Source organism: Lissotriton helveticus, chromosome 3_1 (genome assembly GCF_964261635.1).
Source record: "Lissotriton helveticus chromosome 3_1, aLisHel1.1, whole genome shotgun sequence".
Taxonomy (NCBI): domain Eukaryota; kingdom Metazoa; phylum Chordata; class Amphibia; order Caudata; family Salamandridae; genus Lissotriton; species Lissotriton helveticus.
In genome coordinates, this window is record NC_136061.1 from 1,815,372,227 (window position 1) to 1,815,391,686 (window position 19,460).

Consider the following 19,460-nt stretch of genomic DNA (forward strand, 5'->3'; position numbering starts at 1 on the left):
TGCGGCAGGACGATCGCTGGCTATGGGGCGAACAGGTGGTGCAGTTTATGCTGCAGATGATGGACAAGAGGTTGTGGAAAGTGGCGATTGCCGGCAAGTTGTCGGACGTCGCTTTCAAGGGGAAGTTGTGGTGGGGTTATGCGCCGTCAGCAGGGGAACTGGGAACGCGGCTATTGGAAGGTTGGGTGCGGGAGAGGGGTGCCAGAGTTAGTCAGCACCGGCCCATCATGGCGGGCATGCTCAGGGGTTTGATACGGCTTTTGCCGACGATTTGCCACAACCGAGAGGAGACCATTCTGTTTTCCACCCTCATGTTGTGGATGTATTTTGGGGCGTTTCGAGTTTCGGAATTGGTGGGGCTCAAGGGTAGGCCAAGGGTCCTTTGGGGGGAGGTGGAACTGAGAGCTCGGAAGGTGGCGGTGCTGTTACGGCGTTCCAAGACCGACCAACGGGGAGTGGGGAAGTGGGTGGTGATGGGTCTGGTGGGGACAGGTATGCCCAGCAGCTTGGGGGGGGGGATGCTGGCGTCCGGACAGAGTGCGGTTTCAGGGGAAGTTTTTGGCTGGGTTGACAAGGGCAGGGTGACGGCGGCTCAGCTGCTATGGGTTCTGCGGCATGCAATACGTGCCATGGGTGAGGACCCGAGGGTTTTTGGGACGCATTCGTTCTGTATAGGGGAGGCGACGGAGGCCGCAAGACAGGGTTGGGGGAGGGGGCAGCTCATGCGTCTGAGGCGTTGGAAGTCGGATGCAACAAGACGTCCGTCAGGCTGAGGGAGGTAGGGATGGAGAACTAAGTTGGATTGAGTTTTCAGCTATCTTACATGTGTGACTTTGCAGGTGTGGTGGCGGGGCAGGACGCAGCTGTCCTGTCTCTCTTCATTAGAGGACACTCATTTGTAAAGCGAGCGGAACGGGCAAAGTGGGATAAGAAACGGAGTTCAAACCTGGAATTGGACCCGAGGTTGTTTGCTTGTCATTGGCACGGAAAAGGGGGCATGAGGTGGCATGAACTGTTGCCAGCGTTGAACAAGGTAGTCAGGAGGGGGGTGTACCCAGATGTAGTTGTCATTCACCTGGGGGAGAACGATTTAGTTCAGTGCAAGGGCCTAGCTTTGGTGAAGCAGATGAAGAGGGATTTGTTGGAAATACAGCGCCAGTGGTCCGGCTGCCATGTAATATGGTCGGAGTTTATACCCAGGCGGATTCGGAGGGGAGCAGAGCGGCCGGCGGCCATAGATAGGGCACGTAGGAAAATCAACAGGGAGATGAGGTTTTTCTGTGAGAAGGAAGGTCTGGGTAGGATGGAAGGACGGAGTCCACCTATCTTGGTGTGTGGTGGAGCTTTACATTGTGCAATTGAAGGAGGCTCTGGATAAGGTTATTGGGGTATGCAGATATCCAAAGAGACAGGATGCCTAAGGAGGGGGGTCGGAAGCTGTTAGGACGACTTTCGAGTGGCGGTTTTTCCTAAGTACTGGGGGATTTTAGGTGATCTGGTTTTACAGTTGGGGTAGATACAAGAAGTTATTTAGTTAGGTGGATAGGAAAGTTGGCATTTGCAAGTTTGTGTTTATAATTGTTGCAGGGGGGAACCATGTTTAGGGAAGGGGGTGGGGGGTATGTTAGGAAAAATATATTTAGCGAGGTTTAGTTTTGTACCGCACAGGCCAAGGGAATTTATTTGTAAGAATTCCCATGTTTCCAATAAAGCGGCCTTTTTTGCACCAACAAGCTGGTCTGTTCTACCCCCTTCTTGTGGGCCCAATAGGACTTTGGGAGAGGTTCCTCCTGGGGGGTTTTGGGCCGGGGGAGCAGCCAGCACCTCAGTTGGGCTGGTTGGGCTCTGTGGGCTATTTTTGGGCTGGGTGGGCCACTTTTGGGTTGGCTTTGGGCTGGGTTATTATTTAACCGGCCATTTTAGGATACTATTCACCATTTAGTAGTAGTGACCCAGCAGCCGGATGTGGGTGGTACTGTGGGCGTATTTATTTTCCCTCCCACCCTCCCCTTTCTTGATATTTCCTTCCTTTTTTGAGGTTTTTTCTAGATATTGGATTTAATGAGATGCGGCATATTGATGAGGCCTTGTTGGGAATGGGTGCATCGGGAAGGTTTATTGTATGGGGATTTGTCGCTGGAACTGGTGCTGGTGTGTTTGTTCGGTCCTTTGGGGTGGCGGTTTTTCCTAAGTACTGGGGGATTTTAAGAGATCTGGTTTTACAGTTGGGGTAGATACAAGAAGTTATTTAGTTAGGTGGATAGGAAAGTTGGCAATTGCAAGTTTGTGTTTATAATTGTTGCAGGGGGGAACCATGTTTAGGGGAGGGGGTGGAGGGTATGTTTGGAAAAATATATTTAGCGAGGTTTAGTTTTGTACGACACAGCCCAAGGAATTTAATTAGCGACCTTTTTCACACCAACAAGATGGTCTGTGGTCTGTGCTGCCCCCCTCTTGTGGGCCCAAATAGTGACTGCTATTTTGAGAACTGTGTACCATATTTCTGCCCTGTGATTTTGTATGTGTCATTTGTTGAAAGCAAATTAGTTTTCCTCCTTATGTAAAAACAGTGTCTGGATAATGATTGAGATCTGAATTTCCACCCCACACCAGCTCCTAGAGAAAGCTTTGGACTGTTGGCTTTGCTATTTATTCTGGGGGCCAAATGTACACAGTTCCCAGTTTGGACCTTAATAATAAGGTGAGGCATAAAGACATCACTTGTAAAAGGTTCCCATTGTTATAATCTAATCCCAGTAACCCCTTGCTGCTCCTAAAGATGCTCCCACAAATACAGATGGATTACAGAAGACTTTGTGTGTTGCTGATTTTGCGGGGGTCAAGATGGCGATAACCCAATTTTTCTGGAGTGCTCATGATTATGTGTAAAAATCTCACTATTAAATGGTAGCAATCCTATTAGTGATAGGCTTATGATGACAGGTCCAGGTCTTTGTCAGGCTGCTAAATCTGATAGATACATGATATCTGGAGGGTTCCCAATGGGATATGCAAATCTTCTTTGGAGTGCTTTCAACAGTAATGTAGTTGTGATCGCTGGAGGATGTTAAGGTAAGGAGTGGAACACAGTCTATGGACAGCGCTCTCCACTCTTTGAGCCACTTGCAGTGGTGATGGGCACAGACTGATTATTCCCAATTGTAAAGTCTTTGCAGCTTCCTAGTAGCTGACATACACCCTTTACTAGCTGCAAGAGGCAAGTGAACCTAGTTTGGAGACTAGCGCCATCTACCTCGGTGACAATGGCCTTCAGTTGAATCCTACCTGGTGGTGATCCGAACAATATCTTCTGGGTTCAGATTTGGAGCAGATTTGTCTGGAGTCCCCAAGAGACAGTTATACTTTCGGAAGATGTCTGGAGGTGCACGAATGCCATAGAACGTCTTAGTCTTGTCCTGAATTTTCTACCAATGAAAAAAAAACAATGGAAATTTTAAAAGGTAACATATACATATGAGCAACATTTTCTCATGTGGTTAATATTACAAGGCAAATTTCATGTTTTGTTGACATATTGGAATACCATTTCCAAGTGAGTTTCAGATTTGGCGGACAGCTGCAATATTATCCATACCCACCCCACGTGCTCATGGACATCATAAGGTGGTATATATTTTAGAGATAATCTGGTGTGAGGCCTTTTATTTTTTGTGGAGAAGAAGCTACATCTGGGCTACAAGACTCTAACATACAGACTGGGAGTTTATGCGTGGACTGGGAATCCTAAACGAGTGCAAGCGAGTTTTCTAGACCAGACTCCCATGTAGGCTGGTAATTAAAGAGAGATCATGTTGTCAGGTGTGAATACTTCATTAAATGATGCTTTCCTTTGATTGGGTCTGCTTTTCCCATTTTAAATGAACGGCTGCATGTATAGTATGTCCATGTTCAAATTATCTAGTCACACCTGACATGGAATGACTTGAGATCTTGAACATCACCATCTGAAATCTTAAAGACCAGATATTGTGGAAAGTGCTTCACCTATTCCCCTTCAGATTGCAGTATCAGAGATCCCACTCTGACTCTCAGTTCAAGTCTCTGATACCCACTTATTATACATAGTAGAATGCTGATAAAGGATATGGAATAAACAGCTTCTGCCCTGGTTAAGGCAGTTATGAAAAGTTTCATCTTACGGTTGTATGAACACAACTTTTCTTCTAAACAATGTATCTGTCTAAAGCAGGGGAAAGATCAGTCTCATGCCTTGGACACAGGGCAGTGTCAGGTAACAAAGATCTTAAAATGCCAAACATTGGACATTTTATTCATATGTTACAGTCTACCGCCTAAAGCAAAACAGCTATGGGCAAGCTAGTATTGATTTTAAAGTTTTGAGCATTAAAGGCGCAGGTATGCTATAGGAAAGTCTATGTTTACCCCCACTTTTTGCCTGGTGCTAAGCTGCATTTGACTAGTCTCACTGGGATCCTGCTAATCAGGACCCCCGTCTATCTGCTTTCTCCCTAACTGGTTATGTTCAGTACTTAGGTATACCCCATATTCGATACTGTGGTACCCTTATCAGTCCCTAGTATATGGTAGCCATATGGTAGCCATGTACCCAGGGCATAGTTATCCCAGAGGTCTCCCATGGGCTGAAGCATGTATATGCCATCCATGAGAGACTATTCAAGATGGAACTACAGGCCTGCTATTGCAGCCTGTGTAAGTTGGTGCTTGCACCACTTACTAAAGATATAGGTTTCCTATATCTAGGGTCACTACACTTAAAACCTATTAATCACCCCTCTAGGTGTTTGGTTCTATTCTAAGTGATAGGGTGCCACTGCATGAGCAGGACACCCCTGCAGCCTACGGAGTCCATTCTCCAGGTTGGCAGTGAAGCAGCCTTATACTATATAGAGGGGCACTGCTTAATTACGCGATGACAATCTCGAAACTGGCTACAACAAACCCTATCATGTTTGGTATCAAACATGTTGGAATCATACCCCCATAACATTAACTGTGTGGGAGGTATGATTTCAAGCACTGGAAGAGCCCTCCAATAGGCTACCAGTGTTCCTAGTATGAGCCTTCTTGACCCGGACAGCACAAAATGGTTGTTGTTGACCAGAGACAATTTTTTTTCCCTCCTGCTGCTGAGCCAAATCCGAGCAGGGGAAGACAGAACAATAGGTTTCCGTCACAGGGTGGTATGACTACCTCCCAGTTAGGATTTGGTGTATTGGAACCGGGTGAATGTGCTTGCTAGCACCACAAAGTCTGCATGAGGGGCACATTTGGTGTCCCCATGCATAATTCAATCCTGGGAGCCGTTGGCTCCCGCTCTGGTGCGGAACTGGACAAAGGACATGGGAGTAACCTCCCCCTGTCCCTAGGGTACTTAATGGCATACCTCGGTGTAGATCTCTAGATTCGTCATGGGATAAGATTCAGACATGACACCACTCCTACTTCTACCGTCTGGGCACTCTAGACTTCGCTGGACTTCGTTTGAGCCTGACTTCGTCTCCCTTCCAATCTGCTGCATGGTCTGTACCTGTGCATCATACAGTAACATTCCAAGGCCTGTGAAGCATCAAAGACTCTTGAAGGAATCTCCCTTGGAGTGAGGGAGTCATTCCCCTGCATTTTCAGGCATCGTGATTAAGTCGAACGGTCTGCTGATCCTGAGCTCCTCCAGAGTCCGTAAGGTTCTGCAACACAGGTGGTTCTTTTCTACAGCTCCCTCGGCCTGCCCTGCCATCTCACCAAGTTTGAGGCCATTATCCCTCATGGGGGTTGCAATAACCGAACTATGCACTGCATCAACTTGCAGTTGCAAAGGCTTGTTGGCTTCCTTCCAAGAAGATCTTCGGGCTCCAAGTAGCCCCAACCTCAAGCACCTCTAGTGACCAGAATCTTTAGCCACACCACATCGTGCGCATAGTGGCCTGCATCTTTTGGTTAGCTGCTTGAGTGCCTCTCGCGACTTCAGTGCCTCCGGCCTGTGGGTCCACTTGAGGTTCACACTTGTTTCTTTTGGACTCCCCTGATTGCTTGGGGCCTGCCCTGACTCTCCTGCTTGTGATGAGTCCCATGGACCTTGCTGGTCCCGACGTTGCTCCTTCTTCACTTCCTGCGTTGGTTGCATTTGTCAAGGCTTGTTGGTGCTCCCACCAGACACCGACCCCTCAACACTCAACATCCTTCGTGGGACAGCTTGTGCACAACTTCTGGTCCTCCTCACCGTAGCCTGGTCCTCACAGCTGCAGAATCAAGGTCATCGTGTCCCATCCGGCAACACCTAACATCGGAGGTCATTTGTCTTCCAAGTCTCCTGCTCACTCTTGAGTGACATAGACTCTGTCCCCTCTACTTGCAGGTACCTCTCATCTAGAGTCCCCCTTCGGATCCACCGGACACTTTCTGCTTCTGCAACAGCGGCACTTTCCTAAAGTCCTCCATTGGGTTTACACGCATGCACCAGGCTTCCCCGTATAGATAACATGGGCACTAGGGTATCCATGGGTGGGGTGGCTTTCCAACCTTCTGTTTTCCACTGGGTTTCTTCAGGGTCTACTGGGAAAGGTCCTTAATCTTTAAAATCCAACCGCGACTTACACGTAGACTTGTACAGAGCAAGCAGTGGTGTTTGCACACTGCACACGCTCTCGTTGTGGTCCCTATCTACTTACCTTGGGTGGTTCTGTGGGTCACCAGCACTTCTACATCCTCTCAACATTGTCTTGACCCGAATCGTAGTTCTTATACCACTTTATTAGTATATGGCTTGGTCCCCTTCCTGGGGTCCACTGTGTATTCTGTGCTATTTACTGTGTTTCTTTGCTAAAGTATTGTGTGCATTGGGTTTATCTCTGTGTAGGAGATATTTGAACGTACTAGAGAGTATTATATAATAAATACATATTTTTATAAATACTTGGTGTGGTTCTTTTTCACTTAATTTATACTATAAGATTGCATTCTGGTAAAACAATCTGCTTTACACTCACTCAAGACTAAGCCTGAAGGGTGCTCTCCGCAGCTAACACTTAGAGAGCTTTCTAAGGTTGTCTAAGACCTCTTAAATCACCATAAGGGTTGTCTGGACTGGTACAAGGTGCCCACTTACAATACTGGACATCATATACGAGGCCAGCTTCTCACACATGCCTTGTTTACACAGATTTTACAGCCCCATGACATCACAAAGTTCTTACTGATGCTGACCTATGGCAGCAGAACTTTCTCTGTAGCGACACAGATTTCACAGACTCAGACTTTACAAAGCAGAGCGATGCACCCTCAGGGTAGAACAGATTCTTGAAGCTTATGGCTTAGAAACAGAACTCCGCCCGGGTAACCAAGGACCAGATGCAAAAAGCAGTTTTTCATTTGCAAATGCTCCAATTCAGAGTTAGTGACCAAACAAACAGCTTTTAGCAATGTATTAAACCGATTTTAGGAGTCTCTAACTTTTTAGCAGCACCTAAAATGGGTTTTGTTGCTGCAGGTGTCCTTTCCAGAGACTTGGATCCATATCCATATGTATCAATGTTTTAGGACCGAAATAGTGGGATCGTAGACCATTGAAAAGTTACTGACATCCAAGGTGGGTGGTAACCCATTCGCAAAAGGGAAGGGGTCCTTCGTGAATGCTAAAAAACGTGTGTTTGGTAGTAGACAGTGCTTCGCTGGACTACTGCAAACGCTAGAACAAACAAAAAAGTAAGCATTTTTATGAGTATTTAAAATTGTTTTAATTCTGTATTTGTTGATCTCAGTTGAGGTCTGGATCAAATAAAATGTTTTACTGTTTACTGTTAAAAAACAAAAGTAAACTTTTCATTTTAAATGTAGCCCAGTTTCCTTTATAGAAAACCTGCTGCATTAACATAAAAAGATACCTTTATTTTACTGTGATCACAGGCATCACTGACCCAAGGAGGCCACCGTCCTGGTGTTGGCAGCTAAATCATAGTGTGTCACAATTTACAACCTACTTCATTAATATGTATGCTATAGTTCGGATAAAATCCTTGTGGCAGTTTGAAACCAATATTTTGCGACCAGATATTGGTACACATGCCCACAGGTCTTTAAGTATCAAGAATCAGAATGCAGAGCTTTCACTCTGGTAAATCAAATACTACAGCAGTGTTATCACTCAAGTTATTCAGATCTTACAGACTCAGGACTCAGCCAAAGATTTATTTTTCAGGTTTCAAAGTTTTTACAGGTTCAGGCTTCAACATGCACAGGAACCCTAAATTACAATGATGTCAATAACGTACACTATGGACGGTAGCGATAGTCTTGACATACAGGTAAGTCTGTTACTTATGTATTCTATCCGTTTGTGACATCATTATTTTCACCGTGCATTTACAGTTGAGCATTCTAATTCAAGCAGATGCTTTTCAATTGCTACAGTAGCTTTGTTAACCCCTTCGGTGCTGATGACGGCCCCCGTCCGTCATGCACTGCGGTGGGCGTGTGCTGATGACGGCTGGGCAGGGCCGGCTTTAGGCATGGGCAAGCTGTGCACCTGCACAGGGCCACCAAACCCCAGGGGCCACCACGCCAATATATATCCTTAATATATAAATCCTCTGAGGATGGATACATATTTGCGTGGTGGCCCCTGGCAGGGATTTGGCGGCCTCCGGCTCTGTTCCACTTCTAAACACCCTGACCCCCCCCTCCCCTCTTTACTGGCCTGCACGCTCCGCCCCGCCCGGACCCCCTCTTCCGGGCCCCCTACCTACGCTCCCTGCCCAGGGCCACCATGAGCCTAGAGCCGGCCCTGGGCTGGGGGCCGTCATGAACCCGCCCACTTCGAAAAACGCCGCACAGGCGCAGAATCGCAGCCGCGCCCAAGGTGTTAAAGACGTCTCTGAGGTTTGCTACATTACAAGGTCCATGATGTAGTCCAACATTATTTTGTTGTCGAACGCCCTGGCCTGTAAGGTTTATGTGATCTGAGCGGTAGCTCTGCTGCTAAATGACGGCATTAGTGTATCATAGGACCATGTCAGACAAGAGAGCCATCTACCCAGTAACATGTACCTCTAATGCTTAAGCCTCAGACAATAGAGCTAATCCTTTAGGGTCATATGGGGTCATATCATGGACATCACAGAAACATAGCTTAGGTCATGCAGACCTCGCAGGCTCATTATTGAACAGCAGAGCTTCGCTTCAGATCACACCCATCTTACAGGCTCAGCCCTCCGGCAACAGGATAGTGTACCGGGAAAAATAAAATAAACAACAGGCTGCATGGCGTATTCTCCTGATTACACAGAACTTTAAAGGCTGAAACCAAGCCTCAAGGGTTGAGGCCTCGTATTAAAGGCTTCTGAGTTCTGATGTCCCAGGAAAGAGTAGAAACAAACCTTCCAAGCTACTGGCTCGGGTTTCAGATATCAACGTGGCTATACACACAGGTACCTTACACACATGTCACTTTACTCTTACACTTTGAAATATGAAATAACTTGACTACTTTTGGCTGCTCACAACATCTGGGTGCAACGTTACCCCAAACTGTAGAATGACATGTCTCCACTGCCTCAAAAATGGGGTGTAGCCACATTTACGAGCGTAAATTACTACTGCCAAAAACAGACAACAGTAGCCCCACAGCTGGCCAACCACCGCAGCACCCTCCTAAAGGAACTTAAGATAAAACTCCATATGAAATATTGCTAATTATATTACATTATTTAGAACAGTTAGGAATAAATATAATTTAATGTTTAAAAAATATAAACATAAAACATGTTTATTAGTTAATTATAAAATATTTAAACAGCATTTTTTAAAGCAAAATGTTACTTTAATGTTTGATAAAATATAATTACATGACTTTTAATTAAGTACATAAACCACTTAAAAATGTTAATAAAAAATTAAGTTATTATTACTTTGTTTTCCTTTGTTCTACTTTAAAAAAAATATATAAAATTAATTCACAATTATATTTAATATGAAAATATTTTAATAAACTTTTATTGTGTTTTCCCTGTGCTTTACCATACAGAGATCTCCACCCCGACTATGTAGTATACCTGTGGTTAAGTATAGGGAAAAGTATTTCTTTTAGTTAAGGATGCTGCGTTACCGTTGCACTCAGCGCAAGCATCATCCGAGTTCCGACAGTTGAGTAGTTCTGTCCTTTCTGTGAAACACAGCCATGCCACAACACCTCCCACAGTAGGGAGCTCAAGGTTTGGGAATCCAGAGTAGGACCTGAAATTGAAGGCTGATGCTTTACCAAATACCTACCGGTTTTCAGGTATGCGGTCTATTAGAAAAACAAGGCTGTCTTTGAGAATGACAGACTCTGATCCATCTGGGATTCACCTGGACAACTGGCGGGGTTGCATCGGACAAGAGACCAGCTCAGCTGAGGTTTATCTCATATTCAGTTTTTTTTTAGATCGGGAGAAAGCGTCATGTAGCATTGTTCTGGGCTCGCATGAAGAAAGGTGGCAGCACTAACTCCAAAGAGTGATATTCCCACATAGAGTGAGCGTTATTTGAGAAGGCATTTTTCTAGGGTGTCTGAAGAACCCAGATATACAGTATGGATGTCACCAAGTCAGGAAGAAAAGCTGGAAGTTCCAGAAACAACACTGACAACACGGATTACTGTTGTATATTCTTACTTGGTTCCAAATGACTACTTGGTATCTGTAGTCCTTTCTTAGTGTTCCTACCTTCTCCATCTCCCATAGTTCCTAAGTGTGTTTTATCTGGTGGGTTTTACTGCTCTGCTATCTTATCTTATTGTGTAACTTAATAAATATATCTTAATTACCTGAAGACGTGTCCTGCTACCTTCATAATCTATTTACAACAATTACCCCAGCTCTCCTTGTGCTATGTGATAGGGGAGAGGCTGAGAAAATGGACTGGAAGGAATTTCACAGTCCAGGGCCCCAGACACATTAGACGCTTTTTGGAAAGTAAGTTTTGGTTGTTTACTGGAGAGCCCCTTTCGTGCCAAATATTGCCAACTCTTTCGCGGAGGGAAGAACGGGGAAAATGTTTAAGAGAGACACCCTCATTTGGCACTGCCTCTAAGGACAACTAGGAAGAGTACAGACAATTTATATTTCGAACATTCTTAGGAGAAACAAGAGGAATATCATTGGAGCAGTTCTCGCCTGTAGCTGTCTTTTTCATGAATTGGCTACTGCAGAGAAAAAGAGAAACAGAAATAGTGCAGAGGAGAACTCAAGCCTTCCACTTATAGATCTACAACTCAACCCCTAGGAGACCTCCTAATGCTGCTATGAAAGGCTTTCTTCTATCACTGCCCAAGCTTGCTAAAATGATTGAGGGGTGCATATTGGTCGTGGTGCACCCTCGGTCACCACTCTAGGGTCTGAGTGGCCTATAAGGCAATCCAACAGTGATAGAAGTGCTAGGTAAGTGTGTGGGATAGATTTGTTGCCTGTTTGTTGGCCTGGGTTTTGGCCTGGTGGGTCGGTTTTTACTGCTGGTTTAATGTTTACTTTACTGTTGATATCACCAAAAACATTGGCTGCATAAACCACAAATGCACACAGTCTCTCATGCCTCGCAAAACAACTAAACGTCTCTTTGTAAGTTCAAAACTGATTATTTGCAGAATGTGATTGTAATACGGCAATGCATTATACGCAGGCGTCACCCAGAAACAGCTCAGGAAACTACAGAACATCCAGAATGCCACAGCCAGAATGGTTCTTGACATCCCCCGCTGCAACCACATGCGACAACACCTCAGACAACTCCACTGGCTCCCTATCACAGAGAACCACATTCAAGCTCCTCAAACATGCCTACAAAGCTCTCTACGAAGCAGGACCAGAATATCTGAACCACCGCCTCCCTTTCCACACATCTGCCAGATATCTCTGCTCTGCCTAACTTGCCCTGGCCTCCGCCCCACGAATCCACAAGACCAGAACCGGAGGGGGATCCTTCTCCTGCCTCACCAGCAAGACCTGGAACACCATGCCCTTCCACCTCAGGCAATCTGCATTGTTGACACCGTACAGGAAAGAGATCAAGACCCAGCTCTTCGAATGTACCTCCACACCCAGACGGATCAGCAACCACCCTCCCGCCCCTCCTCCCAACACCTTGAGACCCTCGCGGGTAAGTGGCAGCACTTTACATACCTATGGTTGATTGGTCGATTGATTGAGCTGTCTCTGGGGCAGCACTAGCAGCATTTCAGAAACACTAGCCTGCCCTCTGTGGGTGATTGTCTTTCTGGTAGTAGACAGAAGCACCTCTCACCTTGATCTTAAACCGTTTCATTTCCAGCTCTGCCATGAACCGCCGCCTCTTGTCTTCCCGCTGGCTGTTGCCATCAGTGGAGGCATTGTCGCTCACCAGTACCAGGTCCCACTTCTGCAGAGAGGAGGGATGAAAGAAAAATGAAGTTACCACTGAGACCCTCTGGGGAGGAGCATGGTGGGAAGAAGGAGCTGTGGGCCTCTGTTGCCAATTCGGCAATAATGGAATCAGAAAAGAGAGACAAGAGAGGTCGTAACAAAATGTGGTCTAGGCAAGGGGGCAATTAGGATGAGTGTTGTGTGGTTTATGTCTGGGTTTAGTAGGTAGGGAAGAGGTGCAAGTGGAAGAGGGATATACGTTTTAGCAAGATTTAGACTGTGCAGAGGAGGACTTTTGGTTCGAAGAAGTCCATGGAAATAGATGTTTGCTTTGAGTTTAGGGCGAAAGTATGGTTCTTAAGAAGGACTAGATGTGGTCCGGACATGCAATCAAAGAAGGAAACTCGGTCCATCAAGGATCAGTGTTCGGTTAGGATCAGAAATGGCTTCGGGAAACAATGTCATCTATAGGAGGAATGGGACCTTTGAGTAAAAGGGTAGGTCTTCACATTTCTGAGAGAGATGTGGTCTGAATGAAGGAGTTGTGTTTCTTTTCAGGCTTGAGGGCTCAAGACAGGAGGTGCCATCTGTAGTAAAAGATATGACCTGTGCACAGGCCATGTATGGAGTGAAGATCGTAGGTGGGTCTGCAAGAATAGTGCTCTTCTTAAGGAGGTGAGGTCTGTAAGGAGGCTGCGCATTCAGGAGGGAGAGGTGGAGTTTATACAATGTTATGTGGTCAAGAGGCAATGATCTGGTCTGTAAGAGGTGGATGTGTTATTTCGCCGGATGTGTATTCTGCAGGAGAAGGTGCATGTTATTTGAGGATGTGTTCTCTGCAGGAAGGGAATGTAATCTACAGGAAGAGATGTGCTCTGTTCTAAGAGGTGAAATATATAGAAAAATTATGATCTATAAAGGTAGATATCTGTGTGGAGTTAACTTACATGGGGCTTGATCTGCAGAAAAGGGTGTGATCTAGCAGCCAGAAACACCAGCCTGCCCTTTGTGTCTGTACGTAAAGCATTATTGACTGGTAACTTAATGAGAAAAGAAATGTCATTATGACATCAATGTTATAAGCAACATGACAATATGAGTTATGGAGACAATGTATGGGTTTGCAGGTATATGGCGCCAGTAAAGATGTTCTTTCCCTGCAGATTTTGGGAAGTAAGACTGCTGAAGAGTCTCTCATTCTTTAGGGTTCTATGGACACACCTTTGGCAGTTTCTATTCTCTATGGGTCTTTGATCTGTGGAAGCCTCTATTTTCAGCTCCTGGAAATTCAGGGCCTCATATGCCATTTGGCGTGCTGCGCGCCAAATGGCTGGTCCATCAGAGGCAGCTCCTCCACCGCTCCAGATGGATCTTATCATACCGAGTCTTTTGTGTGTCTGCTTAGGATTGTGTGCTTGCCTACATTTGTATGCCTGTTTTTGTAAGAAAAAAGTGAGAGAAAGAGAGAGAGAATCAACACACTCTCAGGAGGTATTTTAACGAAAATGGGTGTCACTTTGTGTGTACATGTCTGCTCGGCGACAAAGATTCTTAAATAACGTAGTAGGGAGGGTTGGTGGGTGGCTGACTGAGTGGATGGATGAGTGAGCAAGGGCGGATCTATAGATGAATGGATGGATGGGTGAAATCATGGATGGGTGGGTGAAAGAGGGTGGATGATTGGGTAAAAGGGCGGATGATGAGTGGAAAAGTAAAAGATTGGATGGATGAATAAAAGGGAGGGAGGATAGATGAAAGGGTGGATGATGGGCGAGTGAAATGAGCGATTGAATGAAAGGGTAGATGAAATAAAGGAGTGAAATGATTGAAGGATAGATGAGCGAAAGGATTGATGGATGAGCAAAAGGGTGGATACAGAGATGTATGAGTGAAAGGATGAATGGATAGGTTTGGATATGGATGGATGATTAGGTTTGGATATAAAGAGTGGACAGACAGAATGGTGAAAAACTGAATGATGGATGAAAGACTGAATAGACGACAGAATGTAAAGGTTAAATGTTGTACATCAGCAGGTAAATGTTAAGATGAAAGGATGAATGGATAGATCAATGGAAGAGACAACAGATATCTTCTGGGGAGGGTTACGGTCATGTCCTTCATTTACTTGGTGCCATAAGAAGTTTGGTTCGAAGTGGGGGGTATTTTCAGTTACTTCCTACTCACATGCTCAAACATATTTGTATTGTGCCAAACAACAGCAATTAACAGTATGGCATTAAGAAGATGCAACTATTGCAAAAAAAGGCGAATGTTAACATATTATCGCATTTCTCTTTCATTTTGTGTAACAAGTTAACCTGCTTTGTTTATATAAACACATTTCTCATGTGTTTTGCTATGTGCTGCAACTAATATAGAAGTCGTTAAGTATCATCATGTCTTGCCCTTAGCCCCGCCCCTATCCCTGCCCCTCACTACACCTCTAGTTCATTTTAATGAGTAACTACACTTATTTTTTCCCATATAAAGCACTGGTGGTGAGACAGATGTCTTGTGATTTACTTAGAGAGTTTGCTCTTTATTCTTTTGGATCCTGGTTGTGGGGGCTCTGTTTAACCGCTTCTTTTTAGGGGGTACCAGAATTTAAAGATGGGATTTAAAACCACAAAGGGAATCGTCACCCTTCTGCTCTATGAACACATGAATAGGATGTGTAGATGTTGTTGTCAAAGAGTTTTCATACTAATCTTACAGATGAGCTGAAGTTTACTGGTTGTTTTTTGAATGCGCAGAGAGATTAAAAAGGAGCTTCCTTAAAATGTTTTTAATTGGTATTTTAAAACTTCAAGTGCAAATGTGTCCCCAAGTAAATGTAGACTGCGCTGTGCTCAAACTCTTCCCTATTCGGAAAGAATATGACAGTGCCGATGCTTTTCGTAACTTCCGTCTGAAGACCATCATTTTCTGTCATGTTTAGGTCTCGCTGAACCAATGCGTAAGCATTGTTCGGCGAGATTATAGTAAGGCTTCCGAAAAGTCTCCCCAAACTGCGGATTCGGTACAGTTCATGTGAGCCAGGCGCGTGCACATCACACATTCCTGTCATGCATTTGGGCGCATCAGACTTCAAAGGAATCCGCTCCCCGCCCCCCGCATCAGACTTCAAAGGAATGCGCTTCCCCGCCCCGCCACAGCAATGCCGAGAGCTTGTTAACCTAATTCCCACACGCCCCCCATCCTCTTGTTTTACACTAACGCTCATACCTCTCGGCATAGATCACTACCAGTTCACTGTTCGACTTGCCCCGTTTGATCAAAAACATAGCAGCACCTACACTGATTTTTCGTTAGACACTGTGATTCACTGTCTTTCACCCACACTGTTTTTTTAACCGAATGGACCACTCGGCTTTGTAAATCTGCCACGGTAGTTTGTGCATGATTCGTGCACTTTCTGTCTCACCTCTGCGAAAGTCTTTTGAAGCCATACCACTGCCCGCAACAGAATCGTGGACGCTCACAACTATGTTCTCCTCCATACATGTTTTAACTGCTAAACCAGTATCGGCTTTCTTTCCCTCTCCCACTTCGATGCCCACCCTACCCGGCACTCTGGATCCCACATCGCGGATAACTACAAATTGTAAATATATCGCTGCCCTTCACGTGTCTTTTCTTGACATGGTTTTTTCTGCAATTTTAATAATTTTTGGCACCAACCTATTGATTTGATTCCATGTACACCACTGTTGATTGTTATAATTGCTGTATCTTGCCTCCCCCTTCTCTTTCCTCATGTCCACGCCCAATCTTTTTATCGCGCCTCTACCGCTCCATGCGCATGGTGCATTTCTTGATCCAAACATGATTCAAACGACTTATGTCGCACTCCTAAATATTTTTGGCAACCGATCAAAACACAATCTCGGGGACCTCCTTTAAACATTTTCCAAATGCAACCTATGAATGTATGATCCTGACGCATTGATAATTGTGTTTTCCGTCATAATTTTTGCTGTTGATTCGTAACCTCTTTCTGATGTTTTTGTCTTTTTTTGTAACTTTATTATATCTTGGCACCTAACATATTGCATTGACTCCATGCAAACGATTGTTGAATGATGAATGTCTTAACTGCCTCATACTGCCTCGCCCTTTCTCTCCTTATGTTCGCGCCTGTTTCATTTATCGTGCCTCTTCCACCCTATATGCTGCCTCACACACACTGTGCTGTCACACACACAGCAATGTCTCACACTACGCAGTCACACACTACTGTGTGTCACTCACACTGTCCTATCACACAGACACTGCGCTGGTACACACAAACTGCACTGTGAGACACACACTGCACTGCCTCACACACACTGCGCTGCATCACACACACACTGCCCTGCCTCACACACACAATGCGCTGCCTCACATACACTACACTGCGCTGCCTCACAAACACACTGCGCTGCCTCACACACACACTGTGCTGCCTCACACACACACTGCGCCGCCTCACACACACACTGTGCTGCCTCACAAACACGCTGCGCTGCCTCACACACACACTGCGCTGCCTCACACACACACTTCACTGCCTCACACACACACTGCGCTGCCTCACACACACTGTGCTGCCTCACACACACACTGCACTGCCTCACACACACTGCGCTGCCTCACACACACTGCACTGTCACACACACACTGAGCTGTCACACACACACACAGCAATGTCTCACACTGCGGTGTACATACATATATATATATATATACATCTGCATAACAATATAAATAAAAATATAAATGCATTCATACTTATATGCATACATATGAATCTTATGTACATAACAGTTTGAAAACACATAATCAATCAATCAATCAATCATAACACTTGTATAGCGCACTACTCACCCGGAAGGGTCACAAGGCGCTTGGGGGAAGGGGTCCGCTACTGCTTGAACAGCCAGGTCTTGAGTTGTCTCCTGAAGGCGAGCTGGTCCTGGGTCAGCCGAAGGTGGATGGGGAGGGAGTTGGCCGCCAGGTAGAAGAAGGATCTGCCTCCGGCGGTGGCTCTTCGGATGCGTGGTACGGCGGCGAGGGCGAGGCTAGTGGATCGTAGCTGGCAGGTGGGCGTGTAGAAGGTCAGTCGGTCGTTGAGGTACTTGGGGCCCAGGTCGTGGAGAAACTTGTGTGCGTGGGTGAGGAGCCTGAACGTGATCCTCTTGTTGACGGGGAGCCAGTGCAGGTCCCTCAGGTGGCCGGAGATGTGGCTGCGTTGGGGGATGTTCAGGATGAGTCGGGCGGAGGCGTTCTGGATGCGTTGGAGACTTTTCTGTAGCTTGGCTGTGGTTCCGGCGTAGAGGGTGTTTCCGTAGTCTAGTCGGCTGGTGACGAGTGCCTGGGTGACCGTCTTCCTGGTTTCGGTCGGGATCCATCGGAAGATCTTGCGGAGCATGCGAAGGGTGTGAAAGCATGATGAGGAGACGGCGCTGACTTGTCTGGTCATCGAGAGGGAGGAGTCCAGGATGAAGCCCAGGTTGCGTGCGTGGTCTGTTGGTTTGGGAGCGGTGCCCAGGGCGGGGGGGCACCAGGAGTTGTCCCAGGCGGAGGGCGATGGTCCCAGGATGAGGACTTCCGTCTTGTCTGAGTTCAGTTTCAGGCGGCTGTTCTTCATCCATTCGGCGACGTCTTTCATCCCTTCGTGTAGGCTGGTTCTGGCGGTGTTGGGGTCTCTGGTGAGGGAGAGGATCAGCTGGGTGTCGTCGGCGTAGGAGATGATGTTGAGGTTGTGTTGGCGTGCGATGGCTGCAAGAGGTCTCATGTAGACATTGAAGAGGGTGGGGCTGAGTGATGATCCTTGCGGTACGCCGCAGATGACTTCGGTGGCCTCGGATTGAAACGGGGGGAGGCGGACTCTCTGTGTTCTTCCGGCGAGGAACGAGATGATCCACTCCAGTGCCTTCTCTTGGATGCCGATGTTGCTGAGGCGTTGAACTAGGGTGCGGTGGCAGACAGTGTCGAACGCTGCAGAGAGGTCCAGGAGGATGAGTGCCGCTGTGTCCCCGTTGTCGAGCAGGGCTCGGATGTCGTCGGTGGCTGCGATGAGGGGCGGTCTCGGTGCTGTGGTTGGCTCTGAAACTGGACTGCGAGGGGTCGAGGGATCCGTTCGTCTCGAGGAAGGCGGCAAGCTGTCTGTTGACGATCTTCTCGATGACTTTGGCAGGAAAAGGGAGGAGCGAGATGGGGCGGAAGTTCTTGAGGTCGGTGGGGTCCGCTGTTGGTTTCTTCAGTAGGGCGTTGAGCTCTGCATGCTTCCAGCACTCCGGGAAGGTGGCGGTGTTGAAGGAGGTGTTGATGATGTTCCGGAGTTGGGGTGCGATGGTGGAGTCGGCCTTGTTGAAGACGTGGTGGGGGCAGGGGTCGGTTGGAGATCCGGAGTGGATGGTGTTCATCGTGCGGGCTGTGTCTTCGGTGGTCACCGTGGTCTAGGCGCGGAGGGTGGCGGTGGGGGCGTTGGTTCGACGGTTGGGTGCGTGGATGGTGCGCCGAAGCTGTTGTGGATGTCGGCGATCTTGCGGTGGAAGAACGAGGCGAGAGAGTCGCAGAGATCTTGTGAAGGAGTGATCTCGTTGTTGCCGGTGCTGGGGTTGGAGAACTCCTTGACGATGCTGAAGAGTTCCTTGCTGTCGTGGGCGTTGTTGTCCAGTCGTTTCTTCAGTGATTTCTTCTTGGTGGTGCGGATAAGCTGGTGGTGCTTGCGGGTGGTGTGCTTGAGGGCGATCATGTTGTCAGTAGTCTTGTCGAGGAGCCAGGCTTTCTCGAGGGTGCGCCAGGTCTTCTTGGAGTCCTTGAGTTCGTCGGTGAACCAGGAGGCCTTCTTGCTTCTGGGTCTGCTGGGAGGGTTCTTCAGTGGTGCGAGGTCGTCGGCGCAGGTGGGCTGCTTCGTTGGGGTCCGTTGTGTTGGCGAGTGGGTTCCGGCTGAGGGAGGTGGTGAGCTGGTCGGCAGTGATCTTGCTCCAGCTCCTGTGAGGAACCTGTTGCGGGTGGTGGTGGGTCGTGGTTCTTCTGAAGCTGAAGTGGAAGCAGCTGTGGTCGGTCCAGTGGAGTCCGGTGGAGTGGCTGAAGGTGACGTGC

General features: G+C 47.0%; 1 protein-coding gene across 4 annotated transcripts in view; it reads right to left on the reverse strand.

The window, feature by feature from the left end:
• The window catches only part of ANO9 (anoctamin 9), a 769,113-nt gene that overhangs the window by 276,759 nt on the left and 472,894 nt on the right, over positions 1-19,460 (reverse strand). For all 4 annotated transcript variants that reach the window (XM_078682729.1, XM_078682726.1, XM_078682727.1 and 1 more), the window contains 2 exons: positions 12,271-12,384; positions 3,286-3,425 (listed from right to left, as the gene is read on the reverse strand). In XM_078682729.1, coding sequence (XP_078538855.1) covers positions 3,286-3,425; positions 12,271-12,384 — 254 coding nt within the window. The remainder of the gene's footprint in view (positions 1-3,285; positions 3,426-12,270; positions 12,385-19,460) is intronic.